Source organism: Hippocampus zosterae, chromosome 10 (assembly GCF_025434085.1).
Source record: "Hippocampus zosterae strain Florida chromosome 10, ASM2543408v3, whole genome shotgun sequence".
Taxonomy (NCBI): domain Eukaryota; kingdom Metazoa; phylum Chordata; class Actinopteri; order Syngnathiformes; family Syngnathidae; genus Hippocampus; species Hippocampus zosterae.
Window position 1 is genome coordinate 20,704,355 of NC_067460.1, and position 26,091 is coordinate 20,730,445.

The window sequence follows — 26,091 nt, forward strand, 5'->3', positions numbered from 1 at the left end:
TTTCGTCCAAAAACGTCTTAATATACATGGTCGTTTTTTTGGCTAAAATGACCTTACTGCACATGATCGTTTTTTTTCGGCTAAAAACACCTTAGTATACGTGGTCATTATTTTTTCCGGCTAAAAACGCATTACTATACATGGTTGGTTTTTTCCAGCTGAAAACGCCTTACTATACATGGTCGTTATTTTCGGCTATAAATACCTTACTATACATGTCGGGTTTATTTGGCTAAAAACACCTTACTATCTATATATGGTCTTTTTTTTCGGCTAAAAACCCCAGGGCCAGACCAATTTTGCTGACTGGGTCTCTCTGCATGTGAACGACGTGCAGACAGACTGCAGCTCGTCATTTCGTCTGCCAAGAATAAAGTGCAAGGCTTTGTTTTCTTTCACGTGTGCTTGTCAGTGATTTCATGTTTGGGGATTAGGCTTTTATTTATTTATTTATTTATTTAAATGAGCATCTAATTTCCATTATTTGTTTGTTTGAAAGGAGAGCCACCAGTTAACTTTTACTTGGACAGAGATTCCGTGTTTTGTTTTTTTGCATGGAAAGTCGGAAGTCGATAAATTGTCATGCACTACCTAATTATTCTCAGAGTACAACGTGTCGCTTGATACAATGTGTTTAAGAACAGCGGTTTCACACCGTCTGGGAACCAAACCTTCACCACTGTGCAATTCTGATTGATGACAGAATTTTGAAATAAATACACCAAACAAACCACAAGGAGCTTGTTCCACAAAGAGTCTTTATTCATTCCGTGTGCACATGCGGGTCTGCTAGAATGTGATGCAGGCTATTTTATAATAAAAACCATTGTCACTCGAACACACCTTTTGCTCCAACGACTAAGACAATATCAATTCATTTGGGTACTAACGAGGCTGGGCCGAAACCCCCCAAAAATCCCATCACAAGCACTACTTCATGATCTAATAGACAAATACAACAAGGCGGAAAAATGGTTCTCATATTTTCCAAATATAGCAGGTGGTTAATAATAAATACAACTGGAATAATAGAATGTGGGTTTTTTTTTCCTTTCACAGACATATGTTTAAGAGGCTGTTGCATTCCTTGGCCTTCCCCAAAACTCCATTACAACTCGTGGAGTTCAAACAGATACGACTCATGCAAATGTCACTGTGTGGTCACAGTGGCCGCCCACTACGACTTCTCATCGCGCTTCTTCTTCTGGAACTTCCTGAACTGCGACTGGATCGCTACGGCCGCCTTCTCAGTCTCTGGGTTCTCCATGTCGATGTCGAAGTCCTCCGGGACGTCCGTCTTGGAAGCGTCTGGAAAAGGAAACCGCCAAGTGGTCAAGGATACAAACAGTGGCCGCTGCACATTGAATTGCTTTGTTGAACAAGCAGAATAACACAATGCACACATAAATAGTAAGACTGGTGAACCGGTTTTCAGTCAGTTGCTAAACTGCGCTCACAAGACCCAACTCTCCTCCCTCATTCGCCGACTCTCACATTAGTCACCAAGTAAAAAATAACGTTTGGAAGCCACGATTGCAAACGGGTAACAACAACACCCGTGCCTCACATGCACTTTTTGCAAAATTATTTTTATCACGTTGCTTGGGTTATTGATAATAATAATCAGTAAAAAAATTAATCACAAAAATAATGAAGCCCAAGAGGAGAAGGAAAATATATTCTTATTATTTATTCAGCGGCATAGTGCAAAAAGGAATGACGCATTATCTGCCTCACACACACACAAATGCACACATTCATTCATTCATTCATTCATCTTCCGAGCCGCTTGATCCTCACTAGGGTCGCGGGGGGTGCTGGAGCCTATCCCAGCTGTCTTCGGGCACTAGGCGGGGGACACCCTGAATCGGTTGCCAGCCAATCGCAGGGCACACAGAAATGAACAACCATTCGCACTCACACTCACACCTAGGGACAATTTTAGAGTGTTCAATCAGCCTGCCACGCATGTTTTTGGAATGTGGGAGGAAACCGGAGCACCCGGAGAAAACCCACGCAGGCCCGGGGAGAACATGCAAACTCCACACAGGGAGGCCGGAGCTGGAATCGAACCCGGTACCTCTGCACTGTGAAGCCCACGTGCTAACCACTGGACTACCGGGCCGCCCCAAATGCACACATATACATTGAATATATTTCAGTATTACACTATATTTGGTTTGATGCATAAAGACGAATGGATTTATTTTTGAATTTCTTTCAAGTTTAGCTGCCTGGATCCTAGTGTGGATGTTTCGGGCAAAAGAATAGAATTCAGAAGCAAATTAACTTTAGGATTGCATCATGTTCACATGCAGGCCCAGCCCATCAGTTTGAATTGATCACAACGAAAAAGCCTGCAAATATCAGAATAAATAAGAAAAATACCAAATGCGTAAAATCTTTGCATATTCCCCACAAATCGATTGTATATTTGTGCTGGGGGAAAAAAAATGCGCTGCATACAAAAGTGTTAGTTTATGCATTGTAGAAAGCCTGTTTGTGTGATTCTAGTTGAAAGGTAGCACGAGAAAACAGACGCCCTCCAAAATCCTTGAAGTGCCGGTGTGGGTGAGAGAGACCTGCAGCAATCAATACACAAAGGGAGGCGAAGAACTATATTGATTACCACTGCGGGCTTGGTTGCTAACACCGCATCAACTTTTACTTGGCTTTCAGGCGGATGCACGTGTGTAACCTATGGACTAAAAGTGGCGTGTTGCAAGACTCAAAAACAGGCTGATGCAAAACGATAATTGAGTCCTTCTTGCAGCGACTGCCTCCAAAGTATGAGTTGAATTCAGTCAGCACAGCAACAACTGAGTACAGTAAAGCTAATTTTAAAAAAAAAAAGGAATTGGGTCATCATCGCTGAGAGCCCACAGCAATCTATTTATAAAAAGGAAAACTTTGATCTCTTAAGGTGAGCTAAGTTGAATCATTCCTGGGCCTATTCAAATCCGGAGAGGAGGAGCGCTTGCTCTCGGAGACTTGCCCATGCAGTAGCGGCACAAACACTGGCTATTATGCTGTATACCATGTGACAATCAGTGGCAGAAAACACAAATATTTACTTCTTACAATAGTAATATAGAAGATGTATATCAAATATATATCATAGAAAACCCACAGCTTCTGGTGTTCCAAATTTTTTGTCTCATCTTAACGAAACCCTTAAAGTACAAATCAGGTGATTTATTTCCTCCCAGTTCTTTATATTTAGCATTTTTTGTTTCCGAGTGCCTGCGATCGGCTAGCAACCGGTTCAGGGTGTCCCCCGCCTACTGCCCGAGGACGGCTGGGATAGGCTCCAGCACGACCCTTGAGAGGATAAGCGGATCAGAAAATGGAAAACGTAAATACTTCGCCAATTCCCGTCATGAATCACCCACAGCTTCTAAACTTATCAATAGGAATAACATTTTTTGTTTTTGCAGTTGACGCCACGTATCATTACAGTATTTCAAAATTGTGAGCGTGCGCGTGTGTGTGTGTGTGATTATCAGTCTTAATGTACGAGCGGAATAGCAGCAGAATCCAAATCTCTGCTGCAATTTGCAGCACGGTAGATTACAAAAGATATTACCAGTCGATGTCTTTGTTTGCTTTGCTTCGGTGTGTTGACAGAGAGATGAACGGGAAGCATGATGAGTGATTTTCTTTTTTTTTTGGTCTTTTTTTTCCCCCCTCCCTCAGGCTTAAGCAAATCTAATCGTGCATATTCCCATTAGAGGATTTCATGCTGAGGGTCATTACAATTGTGTCTTTACTTTACACCACCGATTGAGTCAGACCGTCACAGCTCAAAATAATTTATGAGAATGCTGCAAATCACAGCCACATACTCCGACCAAGACTTCAGAGAAAAATGTGCGTCTGTAGTATGAGGCAACAGCAGAACATGGTCTGAAAGGTCCCATCGATGCAACATTTATTTTGCTGAACAAAGTGTCATTTTCAATAAATAACAGTGCTCACAGTAGCCTGCTGATGGATGGCCCAGCTGTCCTGCGCTCACTCGCGCAATCCTAACCTCAGGGGACAAAATATTACCAGGAAGTGACAGATGAGCTCTTTTTCAAATTTGTGGACTGTATGTCACTGCCATGTCGACAATGATGTGACACCCTGCTATGGTCAGTTTGTAATCAGATCTGATGGCAAGCCCTCTGGTCCCAGAACGTACGTGTGTGTGTGTGTGTGTGTGTGTGTGTGTGTGTGTGTGTGTGTGTGTGTGTGTGTGTGTGTGTGTGTGTGTGTGTGTGTGATGGCAGCCGTCCTTCAGCCTGTGTCACTGTCACTCATTGGACGTGCGCCTTTAAAAGCTCATCATGAATACATGAACCATCATGTCCGGTGGACTTATCCTTGTGTCCCCGTCATTCAATCATTGACTGACAATCCCTCGCCTTGTTCCTGCAATCGGCCAGTTATTGCCTTAATTTAAAAAAAACCGTTGTTATTACTTTGTTATTACTTTGTTATTACTGTTATTATCCCTATTTTCACTGATGTGGCTTGTTAGACTTTGGGTTCAGACCCGATGAAAATACGAAAATGGCACCAGGCTCTAGAGGGATGCCAGGCCACTCTTAAATAAGCAACAACGCTCCAAGATTGCTCAGGGATGTGCCCGCTCACTCTGACATGATGCAAGCTGCATGAGTGCACAAGCAATATACTTGCTGGCATATGCATTTTTTTTTGTTTTGTTTGGGGGTTGAGGATGTTTATATTTCATTAAAACTTCTCTTCTACTGTGATTTGTTTGATATTCTGTGAATGCAATACAATCAAATCCCAAAACAAATGAACCAGAGTGGCGCTTTGTTGTCGACAATGGTTGCCTTTCAGACTGTCTTGAAATCAAGGTTGCAGAGAGTTTTTCAATCACCCGTTTAGTTTCTTGTCACCTGCACCTTTGCGGTAAACAGAAAGTGACAACATCCAAGTGTGCCGAGACGATGCTTCCCAAATGTGCTTTATTATCCGATGCTGCTAAAGGTTTGCTGTGTTGTTTGACCTCAAGAATGAGAATGCAGCTTACCTTGTCCGGAGGTTTTGTTGTTGCCAGCCGCAGGCCCGGCTCCTTGCCTCTGCGGAGAGAAGAAAAATCATTTGGTCAGCACTATTTTTTTAATCTTACTGGGAAAAAAAAATGCCCAAAGATTAAGATGGGTAAAACTAAGCCATTAATCGCAAAATGTAACCAAAAGTTAACTGTTAAAATCGCAGTCCAGGCATTCCGTAGTACAGTATGTCCCCCGTTTGCATCACATCGTGCCCTGTTCTCCTTCACATCTGCTACTTGTTAAATAATTCAGGATCAGGTATCCATCTCTCTCAAGTGATGTCCCACAGCATGCGTTTACAAATGCTGCGATAGGTCAGCTATCTTCCCGGCCGCAGCTCATAAACAAATTTAGCCTGCAACCCACACACACGTTTCAACAAAATTACAGTCGACATGACAAATTCACCGCGACTGACCCAATGAGGAGGCGATGATGTTATTTGTCAATGAATGCAAGCTCGCTCAAGTGGAGGAAAACGTCATCGATCAGCATGCATGAGGAGCCTCTGAATCAGTCTGGGAATCAATTCATTGAACACATTATCACATCATTATTCATTCATTCATTCATCTTCCGTACCGCTTGATCCTCACTTGGGTCGCGGGGGGTGCTGGAGCCCATCCCAGCCGTCTCCGGGCAGTAGGCGGGGGACACCCTGAATCGGTTGCCAGCCAATCGCAGGGCACACATAGACGAACAACCATCCACGCTCACACTCACACCTAGGGACAATTTAGAGTGTTCAATCAGCCTGCCACGCATATTTTTGGAATGTGGGAGGAAACCGGAGCACCCGGAGAAAACCCACGCAGGCCCGGGGAGAACATGCAAACTCCACACAGGGAGGCCGGAGCTGGAATCGAACCCGGTACCTCTGCACTGTGAAGCCGACGTGCTAACCACTGGACTACCGGGCCGCCATTATCATTATCTTTATCATAATTTTCGAATCACCCTCTTTGGTTGCAGCACAGCTTTGGGGAGGTTGGGGTCACACACAGACACAAATAATGTTGGAAGGAGGTGTCCAAGTGGCCACTGTGACCTCCGTGACCAATTTTACATCATCATGCAAGTCAGATTGCAGTTCCGTATAAAGGTACTTTGCACTTTTTGATCTTATGCTGGAATTCTAGCGAGCAGGTACCCACTTTGACAACATCAAAGACCGGGTGCCTCTCGTGCACCGAATTCAAAGGGTAGGTTAGAGACTACGAGTGGCCCGTTTTGAATTTCGGCATTAGCCGAAATCCCACAAGAAAGAAAATTCCACCAAGGCACGCATTTCTAATTACCTATAGCTGTCCTTATTTTCAATTAACTCAATGTATTTTCACACTTCGATGAAATGTTACCGAAAGCTTTTACGCATGGGGACAGTTTGACTGCGGAACAGATTCTACTGCAAACAATGAAGGTGCAGTCTAAGCAAGACCAGATTGTCATTTGGTTTATGTGGGAAAAATCGCATGGTGATGCGTTTGACGTATCAGATATACAAAAAGAGCCACTCGATGCATCTTCTCCTTCCTCTTTTCAATAACAAAAACGGAGATGATTTTCTCATCATACGTCATACGAGGTTCCCAACGAGGAACACACCGGAGGTTGTGAAGGGTAACCAAACAGATGGGAAATGATTTCATTTGCACCCTTGGTGACTCTGCAACGATTGTCATTGTAATTTGCCTCTTCTTTCTAAGGTTTCCTATTTGCTCACGTCAAGGCTTTAATAGCCAAGGAATCCAGAAGGCATCCTAACATCCTTCTCAGCTTGTCTCCCGACATTACTAATTCAACGCGTTCAATGCATTTCAAACAGTGTGTGCTGCATTTCGATGCCAGGGATCGCAGTATCCTCTTTTTTTTTGGGGTGGATGCACAGCAATACTCTTGTTAATTAGATTTGAGTAATGTCCGTTTCTTTCTTGTTGTTGTTTATATTTATCTGTCAGCCATCATTCTTACCACCTTACCACTGGGAGTGTATACGAAACGTGATTTCTGTTTTCAGTCGTCTTCTTTTGCCCAATTTACACAGTCAAACTAAATAGTGCATTGCCATCTACTGGTTGACAGTGCAATTACAGATAAACATTGTCGCCTCATCCAGGGGCAGGTTTATTATAAAGAACCAATTGACAAACAAAAGTGGCTGAACATTTCAGGACTGCGTTTAAACAACCAATTCCTTTGCTAATTTGTATTTATTGATGCATGTGGAGATTGTGGCCGGGTTAACATGTTGCAGCTAGGTTTGACCAAAAGCTATAAAACTCCAGGTCATTCGGCTTACGGGACATGTTTCACGCATCGAGGTGTTGAGGAACTGTCACGCTTATCAAGGCGGCAGGGAGGAAGAAGCGTTCTGCCTCCCCAGCGTTCTGCCTCCCAAGCTCTGGGACTGAGCCAAGTGTAAATTGCCATAACAGCGACTTGACGAGCAAGATTACTGAGCTGAGAAATGCTCGAAACACAGTGGCCAACAAATCAGCTCACCTGTCAGAAGAATGTGCACACGCACACACACACACACACACACACACACACAATGAGAAGAACAAATCAGTATGTGGATGGGAAACCAATCAAGTGGAGGAAAAAGCCGTAATTACACTGATGAGGGTGATGGAGAGCAGTGATATTCAACTTGAACCTCTCGTTTATCATGAACGGCCTCGGAGGGACGAAAGGTGCATTGAGGTAACACGCACACGCACACGTGTATCCAGCATGCGACTGTAGCATAAAATACAACTTGCATGACAACTTGTGCCTCTGGGCTCTCAATCTAAGGGAAAATATGAAACCGCACAAATAGAGGAAATAAATGGCCGCACCCACACAAAGCATGAGTCAAGCTGAATTTGAAAGAAAAGATGCGCTATGCATATAATATATCTTTTTTTTTGGTCAATGGATGCTGTATTTTGTTGTTCTACTTCTTTCCCTTTCGTAACTTTGCTGCTGTGAATTGGCAATTTCTCCATTGCGAGACTAATAAAGGTTTTCTTATCTTAGAGCTTCTTGTTGACTTTGAAACTTAGCTTGTAGCCGACGTGTGCACATTTTGAGCATGACGTCTCTGATCCGCTGGTTAAAAGACACTTTGATCCTCTCCTCTTTCATCTCAAACGGCTTCAAATAACAAAGCGCGTGACGGAAAAGTGGTTAGGACTGCACGACTGTCCGTGTTTTATGTTATGTGTTGTGTTTATTATTTTACTTTATGTTAACTGTTTCGTTAAGCGCTTTGTTACAGCTGCCGCTGTTGTGAAAGCGCTGTATAAATCAGCATGTATTGTATTGTATATACTGTACTGCAAGCATGTTGCACATCTGCGAAAACGTGAACAGATCTTATCTGACGTTCATCGGATGACGGCAACAACATCCGCCTCATCCCCCCCACCCCCAATTTTCCTTTCTCTGTTCCTTTCTTGCTGGATGGAAGCTGCCATCTGCAAATGACCTTAATTGTTCGTTAGATTGTTAGTTTTGTTAAGGGCAATGAAGAACAACAGATTTCACGTTTTCAGTGCAGTTCTTTTAGAATGCACATCAAGGGGGAATATGCACTCATGTCCACTGACCAGTGCAACTGACTCGATATTTTCCTTAACATGTCCATGTGGGAGGATGGTATTTGTCTTTTGAAATTATTACAAAGTATTTATTGTCATTAAGATTCTTATTAATGAACCACCCAATATCTTTTTTTTTTACAAATAAACATAATTTGTAAAAAATCCAACATACAATTTTTTTTAATCCAACATACAATTTAATTCTATAATCCTGTTCAATTTAAACTAAGAGTCTGCACTCCAGCCATTTTGATTGTTGTATTGTGCTGGTATACAAAGGCAACATTTTTAAACTGTCATTTATTAACTGCATATTTGAAAAGAATGATGATAAATACATTCATTCATTCATTCATCTTCCTAACCGCTTGATCCTCACTAGGGTCGCGGGGGGTGCTGGAGCCTATCCCAGCTGTCTCCGGGCAGTAGGCGGGGGACACCCTGAATCGGTTGCCAGCCAATCGCAGGGCACACAGAGACGAACAACCATTCGCACTCACACTCACACCTAGGGACAATTTAGAGTGTTCAATCAGCCTGCCATGCACATTTTTGGAATGTGGGAGGAAACCGGAGCACCCGGAGAAAACCCACGCAGGCCCGGGGAGAACATTCAAACTCCACACAGGGAGACCGGAGCTGGAATCGAACCCGGTACCTCTGCACTGTGAAGCCCACGTGCTAACCACTGGACTACCGGGCCGCCCATGATAAATTCATATGCAACAGAAAAAAAAAATCATAATAAGTCCTTGGTTTCATAGCAACATAGTGAATGCATATTGGTGGGCTTCAAAAAGTCTTGTTTCCATGACAGTGACATATTGCATCATTCGCTATGATGTGTGGCCCACCCAGCTCTAAAAGAGGATGGCCAGAGTATGGTGGGTGCACGAAAAGTCGTCGTGTTAAAACTCCCAGCACTCTCCTACTGCCTCTTCATCTACTCAAAAACAAACTGACATCCTCACCGCACATTTACCCGCGTGAGCTACATTGGCAGTTACATAAAGCATATTGCCGTGAAGTCCACAGGGTATCGTGAAACATTGCTAAATCAGTGCTGGATCAATAAGTCGGCACTGCTTTTTTTTTTCCAACATCCTCCGCTATTTGTTAAACTCAAGAAGAGAAAGTAGTGTAGGTGAGTCCTTATTGTTGTAATGCTGCAAGGAGGCGGAAGATGCATCGGTGTGAATTTCCCCTTTGATCTTTATTCTCTAAATCGACATTCCGTGGTAACAAATGAGGTTTGGAAGGGGACAGAGAAATGGACTGAATTACCGGTAAATGGCAGTCTGAATGCCCCGTGGCACCGTGTTGCCTCTTACAGGTCAATCTTGGTACAGTGACAGGCATCTCGTTCGGGGGGGGAATTCGCAAATGTCAACATAGATACATGTCTCGTTATGAGCGCGATGTGCTGTACTGGTCATCTAAAGTCCACCGCACCCTGTTAGAGCAGAAAGATCACATAACTTTCTTCCCCCGAACAATGTGCGAGCAGAAAGATCACATAACTTTCTTCCCCCGAACAATGTGCAGCGGCCTCTCACATTTCATAAATTGGTTAAGATGTGAACATTGAGTATGTATGTGCCCCGCTTGACCAAGTAAGGCAAGCTGACTGTCGTGCAACCATGGAGACTGATCAAAGTGCCAAAACTGAGTCACACAAACTTACCAAAAAAAAAACTATATATACCTACTGTATTGATATATATATATATATATATTCATTCATTCATCTTCCGAACCGCTTGATCCTCACTAGGGTCGCGGGGGGTGCTGGAGCCTATCCCAGCTGTCTCCGGGCAGTAGGCGGGGGACACCCTGAACCGGTTGCCAGCCGATCGCAGGGCACACAGAGACAAACAACCATCCACGCTCACACTCACACCTAGGGACAATTTAGAGTGTTCAATCAGCCTGCCACGCATGTTTTTGGAATGTGGGAGGAAACCGGAGCACCCGGAGAAAACCCACGCAGGCCCGGGGAGAACATGCAAACTCCACACAGGGAGGCCGGAGCTGGAATCGAACCCGGTACCTCTGCACTGTGAAGCCGACGTGCTAACCACTGGGCTACCGGGCCGCCCTAGATATATATATATATATTGGGTTTTTTCTAAACTTTGAAGACAGCTAATAATGGCTGGAAAACACATTTTAATTCACAGCAATTCCCGCAGAGAAGACAGAGAAAGAGAGAGAGAGAAGCAGAGAAAACGCCTTACATCGTCTTGTCAAATTCTTTTTTTTTTTTTTCAAACTCCCCGTCTGTTGCACAACTTAATGAACCTTGAAATTGACGAGATTACATTTTATGGTGTTTCTTTCATTAGTGCAAACTTTGCTAGCGTCTGGGGTTGACTTTCCACTATTTGGGATTGTGGTAATGTTGGGACCTAACAAAGCAGAAGGCAAGTGAGAGATCAAGTTCGCCATGGTCAGGAATCAGGATGGCTTCAGGTTCAATCAGCCAGTCAATTTACAGAAGCCAGTTTCTGCGATTCTCACAGTCACACTTTTAATCATGAGGCCATTCACTGCGTTTTTTTTTTTTTTAAAGGGGCAATAAAACCAATCGCTGGAAAAGCGCGACACGTGCTTGTTTGCTGTGATTAAGAGAAATGGGTCGACCTTTTGGGTGGGAAAAAAAAAAAGTTCGAAGTGGAAACTCCAGTCAAGAGTTCAGCCTAAATACTGTAGCATTAAACATCGTGTTTGCTGTCCTCATTTTGTATGACATCACTCATTGCTCTTTGGCCTTCGAAATAGCATTTGGGCAGATGACATGAACTGTAGTGTCATTAGTTGGAGTTAAGTAAGAAAAAAAAAGCCTTTTAATTTTGTCAGGGGGTTCGGTTCAACTGCAGACTTGTTGATGGTCTGCGGCTGAAGGCGGGAACCATACTTTACCAGGTTGCCCTCTGAAAACTCAAAACTGCGGATGTTATCGAAATATGACGATTCTGACAAATCCCTAAAAATGTGCACCCAATTTAGATTTTTTCTGTATTTCCAACAACTCTTGAAAAACGAGCGACATAAAGGTACCTTTTCTTTCATCAGGCAACCCCCACTCCACTCCATCCTCAGCAACTTAAACTCATATTTGACTGATCGAGGGAAAATCTGCTGTTGTCGCGCGATCTGGCGAAATGTGAAGCTGGCCCCCATTTCAACAGCCACCAAATTTTACCACTTTTCTCTCTTGCTCCATTGATGTCTTTTCTTTCAAAAGGCACAAAAAACACGATGATGGCAAGCACTACATGACCGTTCACTGTTGCCATGGCAAAACTTGAGGTGGCCGTGCACCGACAATGCCCGAATTGCTGCTTTGATGTCCAAAATTGTACAGTAGAAACACAGAATGCGCATGTTGTTGCGGTTCTGCCAAAAAGATTACGTTCTTACAGGGTCCACGCTCATTTTGTCACTTCCTGTTTGTAAGATGAGAGAATTAAAGAATCAATAGGATGTGGAAGCTTCTTAGTTGCTTAATCTGCAAAATCTGATTCATAAGGAACGCTGGCATCAAGCGATGAGAGAGATGTTTTGGCTTTTAACGACTCCATCTGGATGAGCGATGGAGTCGACCCTTTGGAGAGGCTCGCCTGTTGGCGCTTGAACCCGACTACTTGCTGCCATCTCGTTCCAGGGCGGACATCAGCTGTAAGAAGATCCACGTGACATCATGCGATGTAACAATGCGACCCACATAACGGTCCCCGTCTGTTTTTGTGGGTCAAGCGGCAGGAGAGCCCAAGGAATGAACTGCAAGGAGCAAGGTGTTCAAATTAAGAGACTAATTATGAGCAGCGATGATGAATCTGCCCTCTGCCTGTCCTTCCACACCAAAGCGGATCACACATGGCGGAGAACACCACCGAAAAGCTGCTACTCAATCAAGAATTGGCCAGAAATAACACATGATTGATATTGTTTATTTTCCTAAAGTAGATTGTGGATGGGGAAACCATTTTAATTGGACTTCATTGCAACAGTGTGAATTGGCAGCTTCCCAAACACATCCAATCGCAAAAAAAAGACCTTAATCATTCATGTTCAAGTCTTCTAAATACTTTTTTTTTCCCCAAACGAGGCCGTGAGGCTGTGTCACAAGACCAATTCCTCAAAAGCCGCAAAGAAGTACCAACTGTCAAGTCATGTGGAGGTCAAGCTTGGCCCAAACAGATGAGAGGGCCTCAAGACAAGGGATGCTTTGAACAGAAGAACAACAATGACAGCAAATTTCTGCTGGACATGGGAGTCTCGGCGAATTTATGAAGGAACGTGACATATATTCCAACAGATTCTGTCAAGGTTTTCTTTTTAGCCTGCCAAGTTCCAGTAGTAATTCCAGTGTATTTGATTCAGTGTCTATTAACGACCACAAAGTAAAATCATCGATGGGTCAATCAATACTCGAATTTTGCTACTGGTAAAATGCCTTCTTATTAAATACGTGAGCTAAGATAATAACTAAACATTTCCACTTTAATTATTGTTATCGTCTCGGAATATCAGCATTGTTGTGAGGGTTGACACCTCTCTCCCTCAGATAAAAACGCATTTCGACACTTGCCGGCGACTGAAAATGATATGACATGTACTCAGGGCTCAAGTCACGACCAATCGCGGCTCAGCTTTCAAACATCAATTTTTTTTTTCATTGCGTACACTCAAAGACAACACATGAGAAACAATGTTGCCTTTTCAACAGAGCCAAAGTATTATTACGTCATCACAGCAGCAGCCACATTGCATTTTGGCCACCAAAAAAATCTCCCTAAAAAAATCTTTCTCCGGCTTACACCATGAAATCTTTTTCTTTTTCTGTGCATTAAATTTACTCTTATGTAACCAAGAGTTAAGAAAGGAAAAGGCTATTCGACATCATCTTCAAATTTACTGGGGCAGAGTTGGCGATGACTGAAGGTATGCAAATCTTTCCGCTGGCTCTCACGTTCAAACCCTCTTCGGGTCAAACCTGTTTCTGCAACCTCCCTACTTATTAGCTTGGCCCGCAGTCCCCCGCGGTTTCCGAAGTGCTATTTTCAGCCTCCAATCTCTGGGGTGTGATGCTGTAATGATTTTGTACTGGGCAAATTTGCAGCATGCAGCAGGAATGTCGCTTTAACAACTCGCCCTCTTGCAGCATCCTCAACTTGTAAGGCACATGAGGGAAACATGATGAGCTTGCCGAAATGTGTGATTTGCATGCGAGTCTTGTGCACAGTGAGCAAAGAAGAGATTTTTCAACCAACACAGATTAAATACCAATGTTCATTGCTGATTTGGCACGACAATTTATCAATTTATGTTTGTGGGCATGCTGCTCGCCGACGATACGGATTCATTCATCAGCCACCGCATTGAAAGAACTCCCGATGCAGCGCTCTGCCAGTGAGTTTGTCATTGTCACTCATTTTTTGCTGATGGCGTGATTGATAATTAGACTCTGATTAGATTCTCACTGACAATAAACATCGATGGGGTAACGCAAACTGTTTCATCATGGGAAAATGGGATGAACAACCATCCGCACTCACACGTAGGAACAATTTAGTGCATTCCGTTAATAAACAATAATATTAATATGTAATAATACAATAATATATATGTAATAATTAACGCACTCAATAAACAATATTTTCTCTATCCAATAAACAGCATGGCCAGACCGCCAACCTCGCCAAACAAGATTGGCCGACTCAAATAAAATGGAGTCCGCACATTTGATTCATGTATCAGAGACCATGAATGCCACCAGTCCAGCAGAGCAGGCACACAAGTGAAAAAGCACAAAAACAAGTTGAGTGCTTTTTAAAAAGTCAACTAGTCTTTTAGGGAGGGGTTCATCTGCGTTTTCGATGGCAAATGAAAAAGCAACCGACTATGTGGGAGATTGCCACACAACAGAATGACACAATCCACAGAAATCCCCTAATCCTGCAGAACACGGTCGAAAGCTGCTTAACATCTGAACATAGTGACACACCAGTTCCTCTTGGGGCTTTGATGGTCGGCAGAGACGACGGCGCGCTTATCTTGTGGCCTCCGCGGGGATATAAATGTAAATTCTCACCCTCGCATAGATTGGGAGGATTAAACTCTTCATGGCGCTGATGGTGAAAAGGCACTAATGTCACTTTATTAATGGGATGGAGAGCAAGTGCTTGAACCCAGAGTAGAGGACCAAACAAGAGAGGACAACAACGGGATGACTAATGCACTAAATATGCAGTGCAGGATAAGGAACCAAACCCGCCTGCGTTGTTTCACCCGGGTTGTTTCACCCCTGCATTATGGTTAATAAAAATCCAACTGAAACAAACTTTTTATTTGTGTCTCACAAGGATGATTTTGCCTCATTTGGGCCAAGTATCAATGTCATGAACTGCTATTTACATCCATCCATTTTCCGGGTGCTGGACCCTATCCCAGCTGTCTTCGGCAGTAGGCGCGGGACACCCTGAACTGGTTGTCAGCCAATCGCAGGGCACGCACAGACGAACAATGCGCGTTCACATTCACACATAGGGACAATTTGGAGTGTTCAATCAGGCTGCCATGCATGTTTTTGGAATGTGGGAGGAAACCGGAGGACCTGGAGAAAACCCACGCAGGCATGAGGAGAACATGCAAACTCCACTTAGGAAGGCCGGGGCCGGGTTCGAACCCACGACCTCTGCACTGTTAGGTCGGCGCGCTAATCACTGGCGCACCGGGCCATCCCCTCCTATTTACATCTATATATATATTGCGCGTCGTCCCGCACGCGGTCTGTCCTTCCGTCTGTCCCTTTTCAAAACGTACCTACTTCACCGCGCCGCTGCGCGCCGCCACTGCGCGCCGCCACTGCGCCGCTCAGGCTGTGGCTCACTACGATCGCGCGGGCATCTTAGCGAAAAAATGTTGTCTACCCACAAGCATTGCAATGAAATTGTTAGTTATTTAGTAGAGCTAAACATCTCTTTATTTTCGCGATAAGCAATGAAGATGAACAAAAAGTTGAACCAAGCAACAACACTTTTGTGGGCCGAAGGCCCACCTTACCAGCCTTCCGCAGGAACTAGCTGATGAGCCGCCCAGAGGGCGGCGAACCACCACCTTACCACCCTTCCGCAGGAACTAGCTGATGAGCCGCCCGTAGGGCGGCGAACCAGCTAGTGCTGTAATAAATATTTCAGTCCAATCACTTGGAGAAGTCCCAGCCCTTGCTTCAAGTAACAGAGATAATTGTTCCTTCAAATGTACGGTTCATGTCTCTATATTGACGTTAGGCCAGAAAAAAAACAAACATAAGGCTGATTCCGCATAATCGGAAAGCTCAACATTAACCCTAAAAAGTCTCCACTGAGTTTGGACGAAGTGTATGCAAATTTGCATCATCATCGTGTCTCTTTCCAAATACATATCCAGCACCGGCATACTCACCAGACAATCAGTCGCAATTCAATACCGGCTCGTCCCTGACCTGGTGAATGTGAGACATAGGGAGTGGTGGACTGGGAGGGTTATGGTCCTGAGTCCCTTTCCTGGGTACCCTGGTTTTTTATTTTGGACCCTGATTTGATTACTGCCTTTCATCGGGCACACCGGGACAAACCGGCAGGGTCGGCTGGAGACTTCCGTTGAAGAGGGATGGGGAGGAGTAACGTTCCAATCCATGGGGTCTGTCCTCAGAGTTCTACTGTTCCACTTCTGTTCTGTTTTTGGGTGCCTTTCCCTTAGTTCCGTGTGGGCTGGGCATCTCTTCAATCATCGCACCTGTCTCACCTTCACACCTGCCAGTCTTCACCTCATCAGCCACACTCTCCTCTGCAGCATAAAAGGGCAGTTGGAAGCTCCGCCCATTGCCAGTTCACCAACTACCTTGCCCGCCATACTGGCCACTGCCCAGGTGCCACGCCCTCCAGTACACCTTGAATTGGTTTCTCTTCCTGCCTTTCGTTCTTGCCTCCTTGACCTGGCCCTCAGCTCTGACAATACACCAGTACTGAGTTCATCGTATGTACCCGTGTGGGTCCGATGCTTGTCTTTAAGATAAGCTTAACCTTTCATATCACGTTGCATATCACTTTGGTGAGATACTGTATCCAAGGTAACCAAAATTTTTTTTACAGTTTTATTCGATGAATGGCGGCCCGGTAGTCCAGTGGTTAGCACGTCGGCTTCACAGTGCAGAGGTACCGGGTTCGATTCCAGCTCCGGCCTCCCTGTGTGGAGTTTGCATGATCTCCCCGGGCCTGCGTGGGTTTTCTCCGGGTGCTCCGGTTTCCTCCCACATTCCAAAAATATGCGTGGCAGGCTGATTGAACACTCTAAAATTGTCCCTAGGTGTGAGTGTGAGCGTGGATGGTTGTTCGTCTCTGTGTGCCCTGCGATTGGCTGGCAACCGATTCAGGGTGTCCCCCGCCTACTGCCCGGAGACAGCTGGGATAGGCTCCAGCACCCCCCGCGACCCTAGTGAGGATCAAGCGGCTCGGAAGATGAATGAATGAATATTCGATGAATAATGGTGACTTACGCTTTTTGAAGTTGAACTTTTGACACTCGCTCGTGTAATGTCTGCGTAGCCAAGTCCAGTATAGCGTTTAGCATAACGTTGAACGCAACGTATCGATTGTTCACCACTCACGATTTGTGAACAACAAGAAAGGCTACCAACAAGAAAGGCTCACTGGGAACTTCCTCGGAAACCTAAAAAGGTTCTTTGGTCCATCCAAAATGTTCATGTGCCAATATGACTCGCTTTATGTCACCACTCATGAGATCGAGATGGTTGAAACTGCAGACAATCTTTTGATGCGGCATTTTCATTGCAGTGTTATGTCACTATAACACACTGTTCATTAATCGATGAAATAGTATTTCGAGTGAGATCTTTTAGAGTGGAAGCCCTTGATGAGTGCAACAGTTTTACCATGATGTCTAGTAGCAGTGTCAGTAGCTTAACCTCTCGTCTGTGCAAAGGGCGAAAAGGGATTAAAACATCCCAGTCAGCCATTTGCCACTATCTAGAATAACTGACATTTTATCTGTTGCCAGCTCATTTATTTCTCTTTGACATGCACACGCTGACAGAAGCTTTAGGGACTTGTTCTGCGGGACTTTTAATCATTTTTGATGTTGTTGACTTGCTTGTCGGATGGAAGAGGGAGAGGCGGTGAGAGTCAGAGAGCGGAGAATAATTAAAAAGTAAAGATGGAATGCACCTTGGGGGCGGTATTGCGCAGCTACATTCCTGGACGCTATATTTGGCACAATAACAAAATCTTATACTCATCATGGAAGTTTTTCAGATGCACATTTTCAGAGGGGGATTCAATTAACAATATGTTAATTACTGTGTAATGGGCACTACTGCATCATGCTACGGTCTGTTTCTATGAGTTTGCTTACCGAATTTAGTGAGATGGGTAAGACAAAATACTGAAGTCAACTCTGAGCATGATGCAGCAGAGGAGACTGAGGTAAGTTCAACAAAGGGGCCATTTGGGCCACCCCTTGTTGCTCGGAAACCATTTGAAAATTGATCATGTGACAAATGTTGAAGGAGAGGACTTCATTTTGTGGAACCTGATAAGGTCAGAGCCACATGACAGAAGTCAGTAGATGTTCACGTCTAATTCCGGAGGGTAAGAAACCGCAAGGTAACTACGTTGTCATTGTCTGATACGTCACGAGTCTTTCATTTATTTATTAACTAACCGAAATATCTACTGTAACCGGGCGGAGTGCTACTGTCACAGTGCAGAGGTCATGGGTTCGATCCCGGCCCCATCTTTCCCGTGTGAAGTTTGCATGTCCTCCCCGGGCCTGCGTGGGTTTTCTTCGGGTACTCTGGTTTCCTCCAACATTAGAAAAACATGCACGGCAGGCTGATTGAACACTCTAAATTGTCCTGAGATGTGAGATGTGTCAGCGTGAATGGTTGTTCGTCTCTGTGTGCCCTGAAATTGGCTGGCAACCGGTTAAGGGTGTGCCCCGCCTACCGCCCGAAGACAGCTGGGATAGGTTCCCGCATCCCCCCGCGACCCTTGTGAGGATAAAGTGGATCGGAAAATGGACGGATGGATGAATGGATGGATGGATGGATCTCCTGTAACCCAGCACCTAATTTACCTGGCAACAGTCGAATAATGTAAGTGCCAGCACATATTTTTTTTCCCATTTTAACCACTGGGTGGAATATACCAAATATTCTTGCAATTCCAAAACAAAGTGCTCTGGGATAGGCGCTAGTTGCCCTTGGCCCTCATGAGGACATGAGGTATATGGAATGTAGTGTACCTAATGGACGGATGGATGAATGGATGGATGGATCTCCTGTAACCCAGCACCTAATTTACCTGGCAACAGTCGAATAATGTGAGTGCCAGCACATATTTTTTTCCATTTTAACCACTGGGTGGAATCTACCAATTATTCTTGCAATTCCAAAACAAAGTGCTCTGGGATAGGTGCTAGTTGCCCTTGGCCCTCATGAGGACATGAGGTATATGGAATGTAGTGTACCTAATGTCGTTACATGTGAGCGTATTAAAGAGAGTGGCCTGGGACAGAGAGGCTGGTGGTGGTGACTCATTCGTCTACGAGTTACTTCTTCTTCATTCTGGTCATGTTTGGAGACTCCACATATTCCAGACATTCGGCTTCACTCTGCTCTTCACTGCCGTGACTAACAATCATTCTCACCTCATCCGGCTTCCATTCACACTACAACCACTGTACTGTAACACCTTTATTCATCAACAGGAAATGGCAGCGTCTCTTTGCTTTGTATATTAACGACAAATCAAATTTTTGCTGCGGGTGAAAGGGGTTCAATTATTCAAACAGCTCTAGTGTGTGTGTGTGTGTGTACACCCAGTATGCATCTTTTATTAAGCCACCCGGCGAACAATTTGTTACGAACGGAGTGCGGTGAAGCCTACTGATGTCTACATTTGCCATATGAGGTCATGACAGACATACATTGGAATGGAATCGTGCACCGAAAGTCTAATCTATTATTATTCTGAAGCTTGCTATTGGTGTACGCACACTTTTCACCTGAACCTGAGGTTAAAATACTCCCAAAAGACATTGCTAAAAAAAAAAAGCATTTTACTGAAACAAGCTTTTCTTCCCTGTATTCCTTCCGTTCAAACGCCCAGAATATGTTCTTGCAATGTTAGACTAGAATCACAGTTCCGCCTCTTTTCTGCAGTCGCTAGCAGGCATTTGGCTAAAATGAGGGATAACGTACCAAAAGCAAGGCCGTGTTGACATGCTGAGCACTATTTCCATAGACTTACAACCTGGCGCATCTTGATTTTCGTGCTGGGGCAAGTCTAGTTTACTGTGTTTTGAGATTTGGCAGGTTGCGCTACACCTCGCTGGATGTTTCGGCGGTCCGAGGGTGCTTTTTATTTTCACGCCCCAGGCACACTTGCCAATTTGGTGACAGAAAGTAGACTACACTTTAAATCAGGTGAAACCAAAATTTGAATTTAACTGCTTATTCATTAAACTCCGACCAATATAATTAGGATTTCAGTATCAAGTTGTCTGATTGGCACTAAAAAGTACAGTATTTGTTGTCGTTATTTTGTTACACTGCAGATTAGAACTGCAATACTGAGGGTTTTCGAAAAGAAGCATTTTCTTAACTATTGGAACTATCTACTGGTTTTACCATACATCAATAATACTACATCATAATAATATTGTTTCTAATGGTATGCAAGGATTGCCGTTTTTTTGTCCATTTCTGATGTTTGTATTGGTACCACATGAACATTGTCAATCGAAACTGAGCACCTTTATCTTTGTAATAGTTTATTTACTGTAGCTCTTGTATTGAAACCCATGAAATTGAACAGATGCGGCTAATGACGCAGCCAATGTATTGTAAGTTTACCCACAGGGGCATTGTTCAGTAAAAGCATCCATATTCGTTTACACACAATACGCCTATTCCCTCAACTGGAGCTCCCATTATGAAAATATTTCATGATGATGATGATGATGATGACAGTTACACTTTGTGCAACACGAGACACTCATATCCCTTGATGCATTCACAGTCAACATTTTCACACGACACTCGAATGCGCAGCACAAGATGCTCACAATTGTCCATTGAAATGAATTTACATACATTGCATTTGGTGTCATATTGAATGTGGGCACGTCCTTGACATGAACACATTCATCAATTCCTGCTGAATGGTGCCGTGGAGTCCAAGAATCTATTAATTGGTTTTATTTCAACATTGTCATGTTGGTGTCCAGTGGACGTCCATCTTGGGACATTGTATTACAAATTTAATTTTAAAAAGTAATAAATAAAAAAAAAGACAGCATAATTTGTGTTTAAGTCACATTGATGTCCAGGAACTTAAAAAAAAAGACTAACTAGTGCATCTTTATTATCAGATTCATTCTTCTAATAAAATGTAAACATTGTCATTTGCTTCGAATTCACGCAAATCTTACTTTGTAACCAAACATACTACAATTATTCAAACCTCATATAGTTGCTAAATTTTGCGAAATACCATCCAGAGCTCCTAATATTGTATTCCTTTTTTTCCCCGTGTCCACCTGCCAACTATGTTGGCAATATGATCGCTCCAACATGGATCGTGGAAAAAGAATCAGCCAAGGTGTGCGTAAATCCTTGACTGTCACCCCAAGGGAGCACACACCCTATTTCATGATCCAGATGTGAATGAAGCATCACTAAAAGTGACATCACGTGACCGTTTAAGAGAAATGCGTCGATGCGCTAATGATGCGCGCGTGACCGCGACCACTGTGCGTAGCAACCGATAAAAACGCGTCAGATGGTCTTACCTCGCTCATGTTGCACCTTTAAGTTGAGGTCGGTTCTTTAGACGGGTTTGGTTTCGTAGAGTGGCTCGCCGCGCGCTCAGAAGCTTTTATAAAGTCCTCAAGCCGACTCCTCCATGTCATTACGTCACGGATAAACCAATAGCAGCGCCGTGGGCGAGCGGGTCTTCCCCCCCCCCCCCCCCCCCCCCCCAACTCCCCTTCAACTCTTCATCGCGGTGGAAGTCCCCTGCTGCGGTGATTAGCCTAAGGGGAGGCACATAATCATGAATCACTTGGAAATATTTCAGTATTAACACATTCACGCCCAAAGCTCGCGTTTGGAGCAACGGCTCATTTGTCGTCCCTTTGCAACCGTCACTGAAGTCCTGTTATTAAGATCCACATTTCTCTTCTCAGATGTTTAGTTTTTGTTGCGGGGTATCATCTGCTGGCCGAGACACTTTGTTCGAAGCACTTAAATTTTTCAAAATTCTAACTTTGATTTCAACCGTGAGTAATGAGATTTTTCCTTTAACCAATCAGTAGGGCTGTCATGATTCGTTTTAGGGACCAGCAGGTGGCACTGTAGGGCTCCCCCGGCAGCTGCACACCTGTTGGTCATTTTGGTAATTAGTTGTATAAATGGACTCCTGCCCAAACACTCGGTGTCGGGTCATTGTTTGCTCTTGCTACTGCCATGTTTGTTTGCTACCATCAGGTTTGTTTCAGTCATGTTTTGGTTGCCGTTATGTTTTATCTTCAGTCATGATTTTTGTTTGCTACTTTGGACTTTGTTTGCTTAGGATTTAGTTTTCTGTGTTTTATCAATACAATTCTTCAAATACACCCCCCCCCTCCCGCTCCTCCCTCCTGCCTGCTTTTTGGGGTCCACCACCACCTTGCTACGTGACATCTCTCCAAAGATGATTTCACATGATTTTCAGTACATTCACTTGGATTACGATTAATTTATATTTGTTTTACATCCATTAAAAAAAAAGAGAAATCTATTTGTATCTCACTACATGGGGTGCGATACGATTCAAGGACGTTTCAGGGAGGCGAACGGTGAAATATTTCAAAACTGGCAGCATTGGGAAGCACTGTGATGTAGACAGTACCACAGGAGACGGTGAACGTCGCCATGAGGCAGGTCTCAGCATGGGATTGCACAGTGCGTGCCAAGTGGATCACGGGAAGACACAAGAGGGGGCACGTTTAGGGAAAAGCACAAAAGCTTTTCTCTCTACTCTACCTGGTAACTGCCTGATTAAAATAGCAACGTGAAGAAAACACACTGTGATATACACTGCCGAGGGAGGAAACGCAGCTCTGGGTCTGTAACGTGATGGAAAATGTACCATGCTTCTGATTTTTGTGAACAGGAATTGTTTCACTGAAATCTCCTCAATGGTAAACAAAGACTTCCAACTTAACAATGTCTCTTTTCTTTGACGTTGCTGTACAAAATGGGTTAAAAAAATAATAATTTAATCACCAGGCGTCATTTTGGGGCTTTTATGAACAAACAACAAGGGGGAGCGGGAGAATATGCTGTTCTTCAGTCCAAATTCTCCCACCGAGCAACGATCCAAAATGTTACACAAAAGGTTTTTGCCAAGTTACTGTCGCTTGTGTGCATTGATTTTGACTATGAGGTTTTTGGGGGCGATTTTAACAGTCATGTCGGCAATCTGACAAATGGAAATGCTCAAGAACTCTGAAACCTCATGAATACTCTGTTTTTATTTAAATCATCACCTCATCCTAATTTGAACAAGGTGGAGCTGAGGTAATCCGAAAGCATGATATTGATGATCTGTAACAGATCTGTACATTATTCACTTGGGCTTTCACACCATCAGGGAGCCTGCCCTCAGCTTCTGTTGATGACCTTTTAAAAGTTTTCTGTTCACAAGTTTTGACTGCATGTAATGGATTGCCCCAATTAAGAACAAAGTCAGGAAAAAGTCACACTGGACCAATGCGCCCCCGCTGGTTAAAGCTTACAAACGAGTATGTAGACAAGCAAAGCGCAGGTGGCACAAAAACAAACTTTTCATTATAGCAGATCAAAAGACCGTTTTCAAAAGGGATTGTTTTTGGCCCCAAGAATGAAAAGGTCCAAGATCAGCGCTCACCTTAGATTTGTGTCATTGAAAACTACAAACTAAGCTCGAAATCAGCCTTGTGAGAATGGAAAAACAATTACTTTTTGAATGGCAAAAATCACAACACACACACACACACACACACACAAAATGGATTCCCATTAACCACCAAGTGGCCGAATCTCTCCAACACAACAAAACAGGAGAAGGGTTTTCATCACATGACTAAAGAATCCCAACGGTTTAATTAACGGATTATAACATACGATGCCGGCGCCCCTCTTGTTGTCGTACGATCAAAATGCATGGATAAGAGTGGGTAGTGCATCACATTATTTTCGCCCACAATTCCTCTCGGATGTGTTGTACTAATGCTGGATAAGTCTTGTATGCGAGACAGTCAACACGCGCTTTAATTATTGAAGTGATTGAAGAGTCGGGGCGTCGAGTTTCTACTTGTCTGATCCAAGTCCGACAGTCAAGCAACGAGCTTCAGAGGAGAGACAGCCTCATTACCCTTCATATCAGGTAGCTCATTTTGCAAGCCTTGAAGCATTTTATGGCTCAATTGAACATTTCTTGTCTTCACGCGTTTGATTAAAGTACAACCATCCGGCGCTCACCACTTCCAAATGCAGCTTTTAGAATTCAGTGTCATTTAAAAAGTCTGCTGCTTTGGCTGAAATACAGCAGAAGAAAGAGCTACATGATATAGGGAAATTCAAATGTTAAGCGCTCCAAGTCAACCGTCAAGGTGTGATCAGATACAACTGCATTCTAGTCAGACCCATGTTTTGGCCTGCTTTTTATTTAAACGATTCTGGGAAAACTGGCGCACGGTAACACGACAAAGGGCTTTCAGTCGGATTTCGAAATGATGCATAGCACAGTCAGTCCCGTTTAGAGTTTTGACTGGTAAACTGCCGGTAAAGGACACTGGCGACTATGGGCCCTATTTTGGTTAATTGGCACCGATGCGCTCAGTGGATAAATGAAAAACAAACGTTAAGCCGGTTCAGGGTCATTTGTGCAGGTAAACACGCAGCTGAACACCAGAAAAGGTGTGATTTGTACCAGAGAGTGACAAATACATATTAAGTGTTGCAATTCTTCTTGTATCTTGACCCGAGAATGCCAGAGACCTTTTTACTGAGGCGCCAAGCAACTATTTCAAGCTGTGAAAATCGTAATTGATCTCCTTTAGACACGGTGGGTGGAGCTAATCCATATATACAGTATATTTCGCGTTGTCCCGCACGCGGTCTGTCCTTCCGTCTGTCCCTTTTCAAAACGTACCTACTTCACCGCGCCGCTGCGCGCCGCCACTGCGCCGCCACTGCGCCGCTCAGGCAGTGGCTTACTACGATCGCGCGGGCATTTTAGCGAAAAAATGTTGTCTACCAACAAGCATTGCAATAAAATTGTTAGTTATTTAGTAGAGCTAAACATCTCTTTATTTTCGCGATAAGCAATGAAGATGAACAAAAAGTTGAACCAAGCAACAACACTTTTGTGGGCCGAACCACCACCTTACCAGCCTTCCGCAGGAACTAGCTGATGAGCCGCCCAGAGGGTGGCGAACCAGCTAGTATAATTATAAAACAAGAAAAACTCAACTCTTGTGGTGTCATGTACTCAAGATATGAGGATTACGGCCACTCAAACGATCACCATTTTAACCGCATCTTTCGCGCAGTGGCAGAGAAGTCGAGGCGATTCACGTCACGTCTCCTTTTGCTAGCCAGACGCAGGCTAATTAGCAAGAATGATGCCGGTTAAAGGGAAATGAGGATCCTCTGTCTCGATGCCTCACACCAGATGAATGTCTTTACAGCCAAAGATTAGACCGCAATGAATGAAGTGGCGTCAATCAGCCTAATTGGCATTGAGTGAAATGAGTGATCTTTGACTGAAAAAGGGCGAGGTTTGAATTCACTTCATCGTGGCTTTTCTAGGCTCCCGATCAAAGCGACTCGTCTTACAGAAGTGCAAAGGAATGATCGAAACTAAATCCATCGTGAATCACTCTCTTCTCACTCACCTCAGGACCAAAGTCGGGTGGGTGTGTCTGACGTTGAACGTAACATGTCTGGTGACAAACAAACACGATTCAGTGTACAGGCAAAGTCATATTTTAACAGTCTTACCCGAATGAGTGTAAAAAATCAAGATGCTCAAAACCATGTGGAGAAAGCGTGTGCTCAAGACAGCATGCGATTACGCTTTTCCAATTCTCTTGGTTCCACCAAAAAGGTCAAAGGCAAAAAGAGTTTGCCATTTACAGACTACTCAGATGTATTTCGCACAAACAGCAGAGAAGAGGGAACCAGCCACCTGCAAAATAAAGAGCAGACATGATGAGTCAGTGCGCTTGATTAGAGCCCAGCCAGGAGACTTGTGTCACCCTCAAAAGTTCCAAATCACAAATTAGGGCACTGGATGTACAAATTTTCTACGAGCAGTTTTGTTTTTGTCTCTTTT

General features: G+C 43.9%; 2 protein-coding genes across 5 annotated transcripts in view; both read right to left on the reverse strand.

The window, feature by feature from the left end:
• sh3bgr (SH3 domain binding glutamate-rich protein) overlaps positions 1-26,091 on the reverse strand; it is a 192,267-nt gene that overhangs the window by 134,175 nt on the left and 32,001 nt on the right. The window lies entirely within an intron of this gene.
• On the reverse strand, positions 738-21,686 carry LOC127609019 (calmodulin regulator protein PCP4-like). The gene is made up of 3 exons (XM_052078645.1): positions 21,521-21,686; positions 5,048-5,096; positions 738-1,308 (listed from the first exon to the last, which is right to left on the reverse strand). The coding sequence occupies exons 1-3, from the start codon at positions 21,527-21,529 to the stop codon at positions 1,178-1,180; spliced, it is 189 nt and encodes a 62-aa protein (XP_051934605.1). The 5' UTR covers positions 21,530-21,686; the 3' UTR covers positions 738-1,177.

Bases quoted from the DNA above. Each gene is read 5' to 3' on its own strand.
- LOC127609019 (XM_052078645.1), bottom strand. The intron at 1,309-5,047 runs GTAAGCTGCATT...TTCCTTTTCCAG, and splicing joins CAACAAAACCTCCGGACAAG to ACGCTTCCAAGACGGACGTC.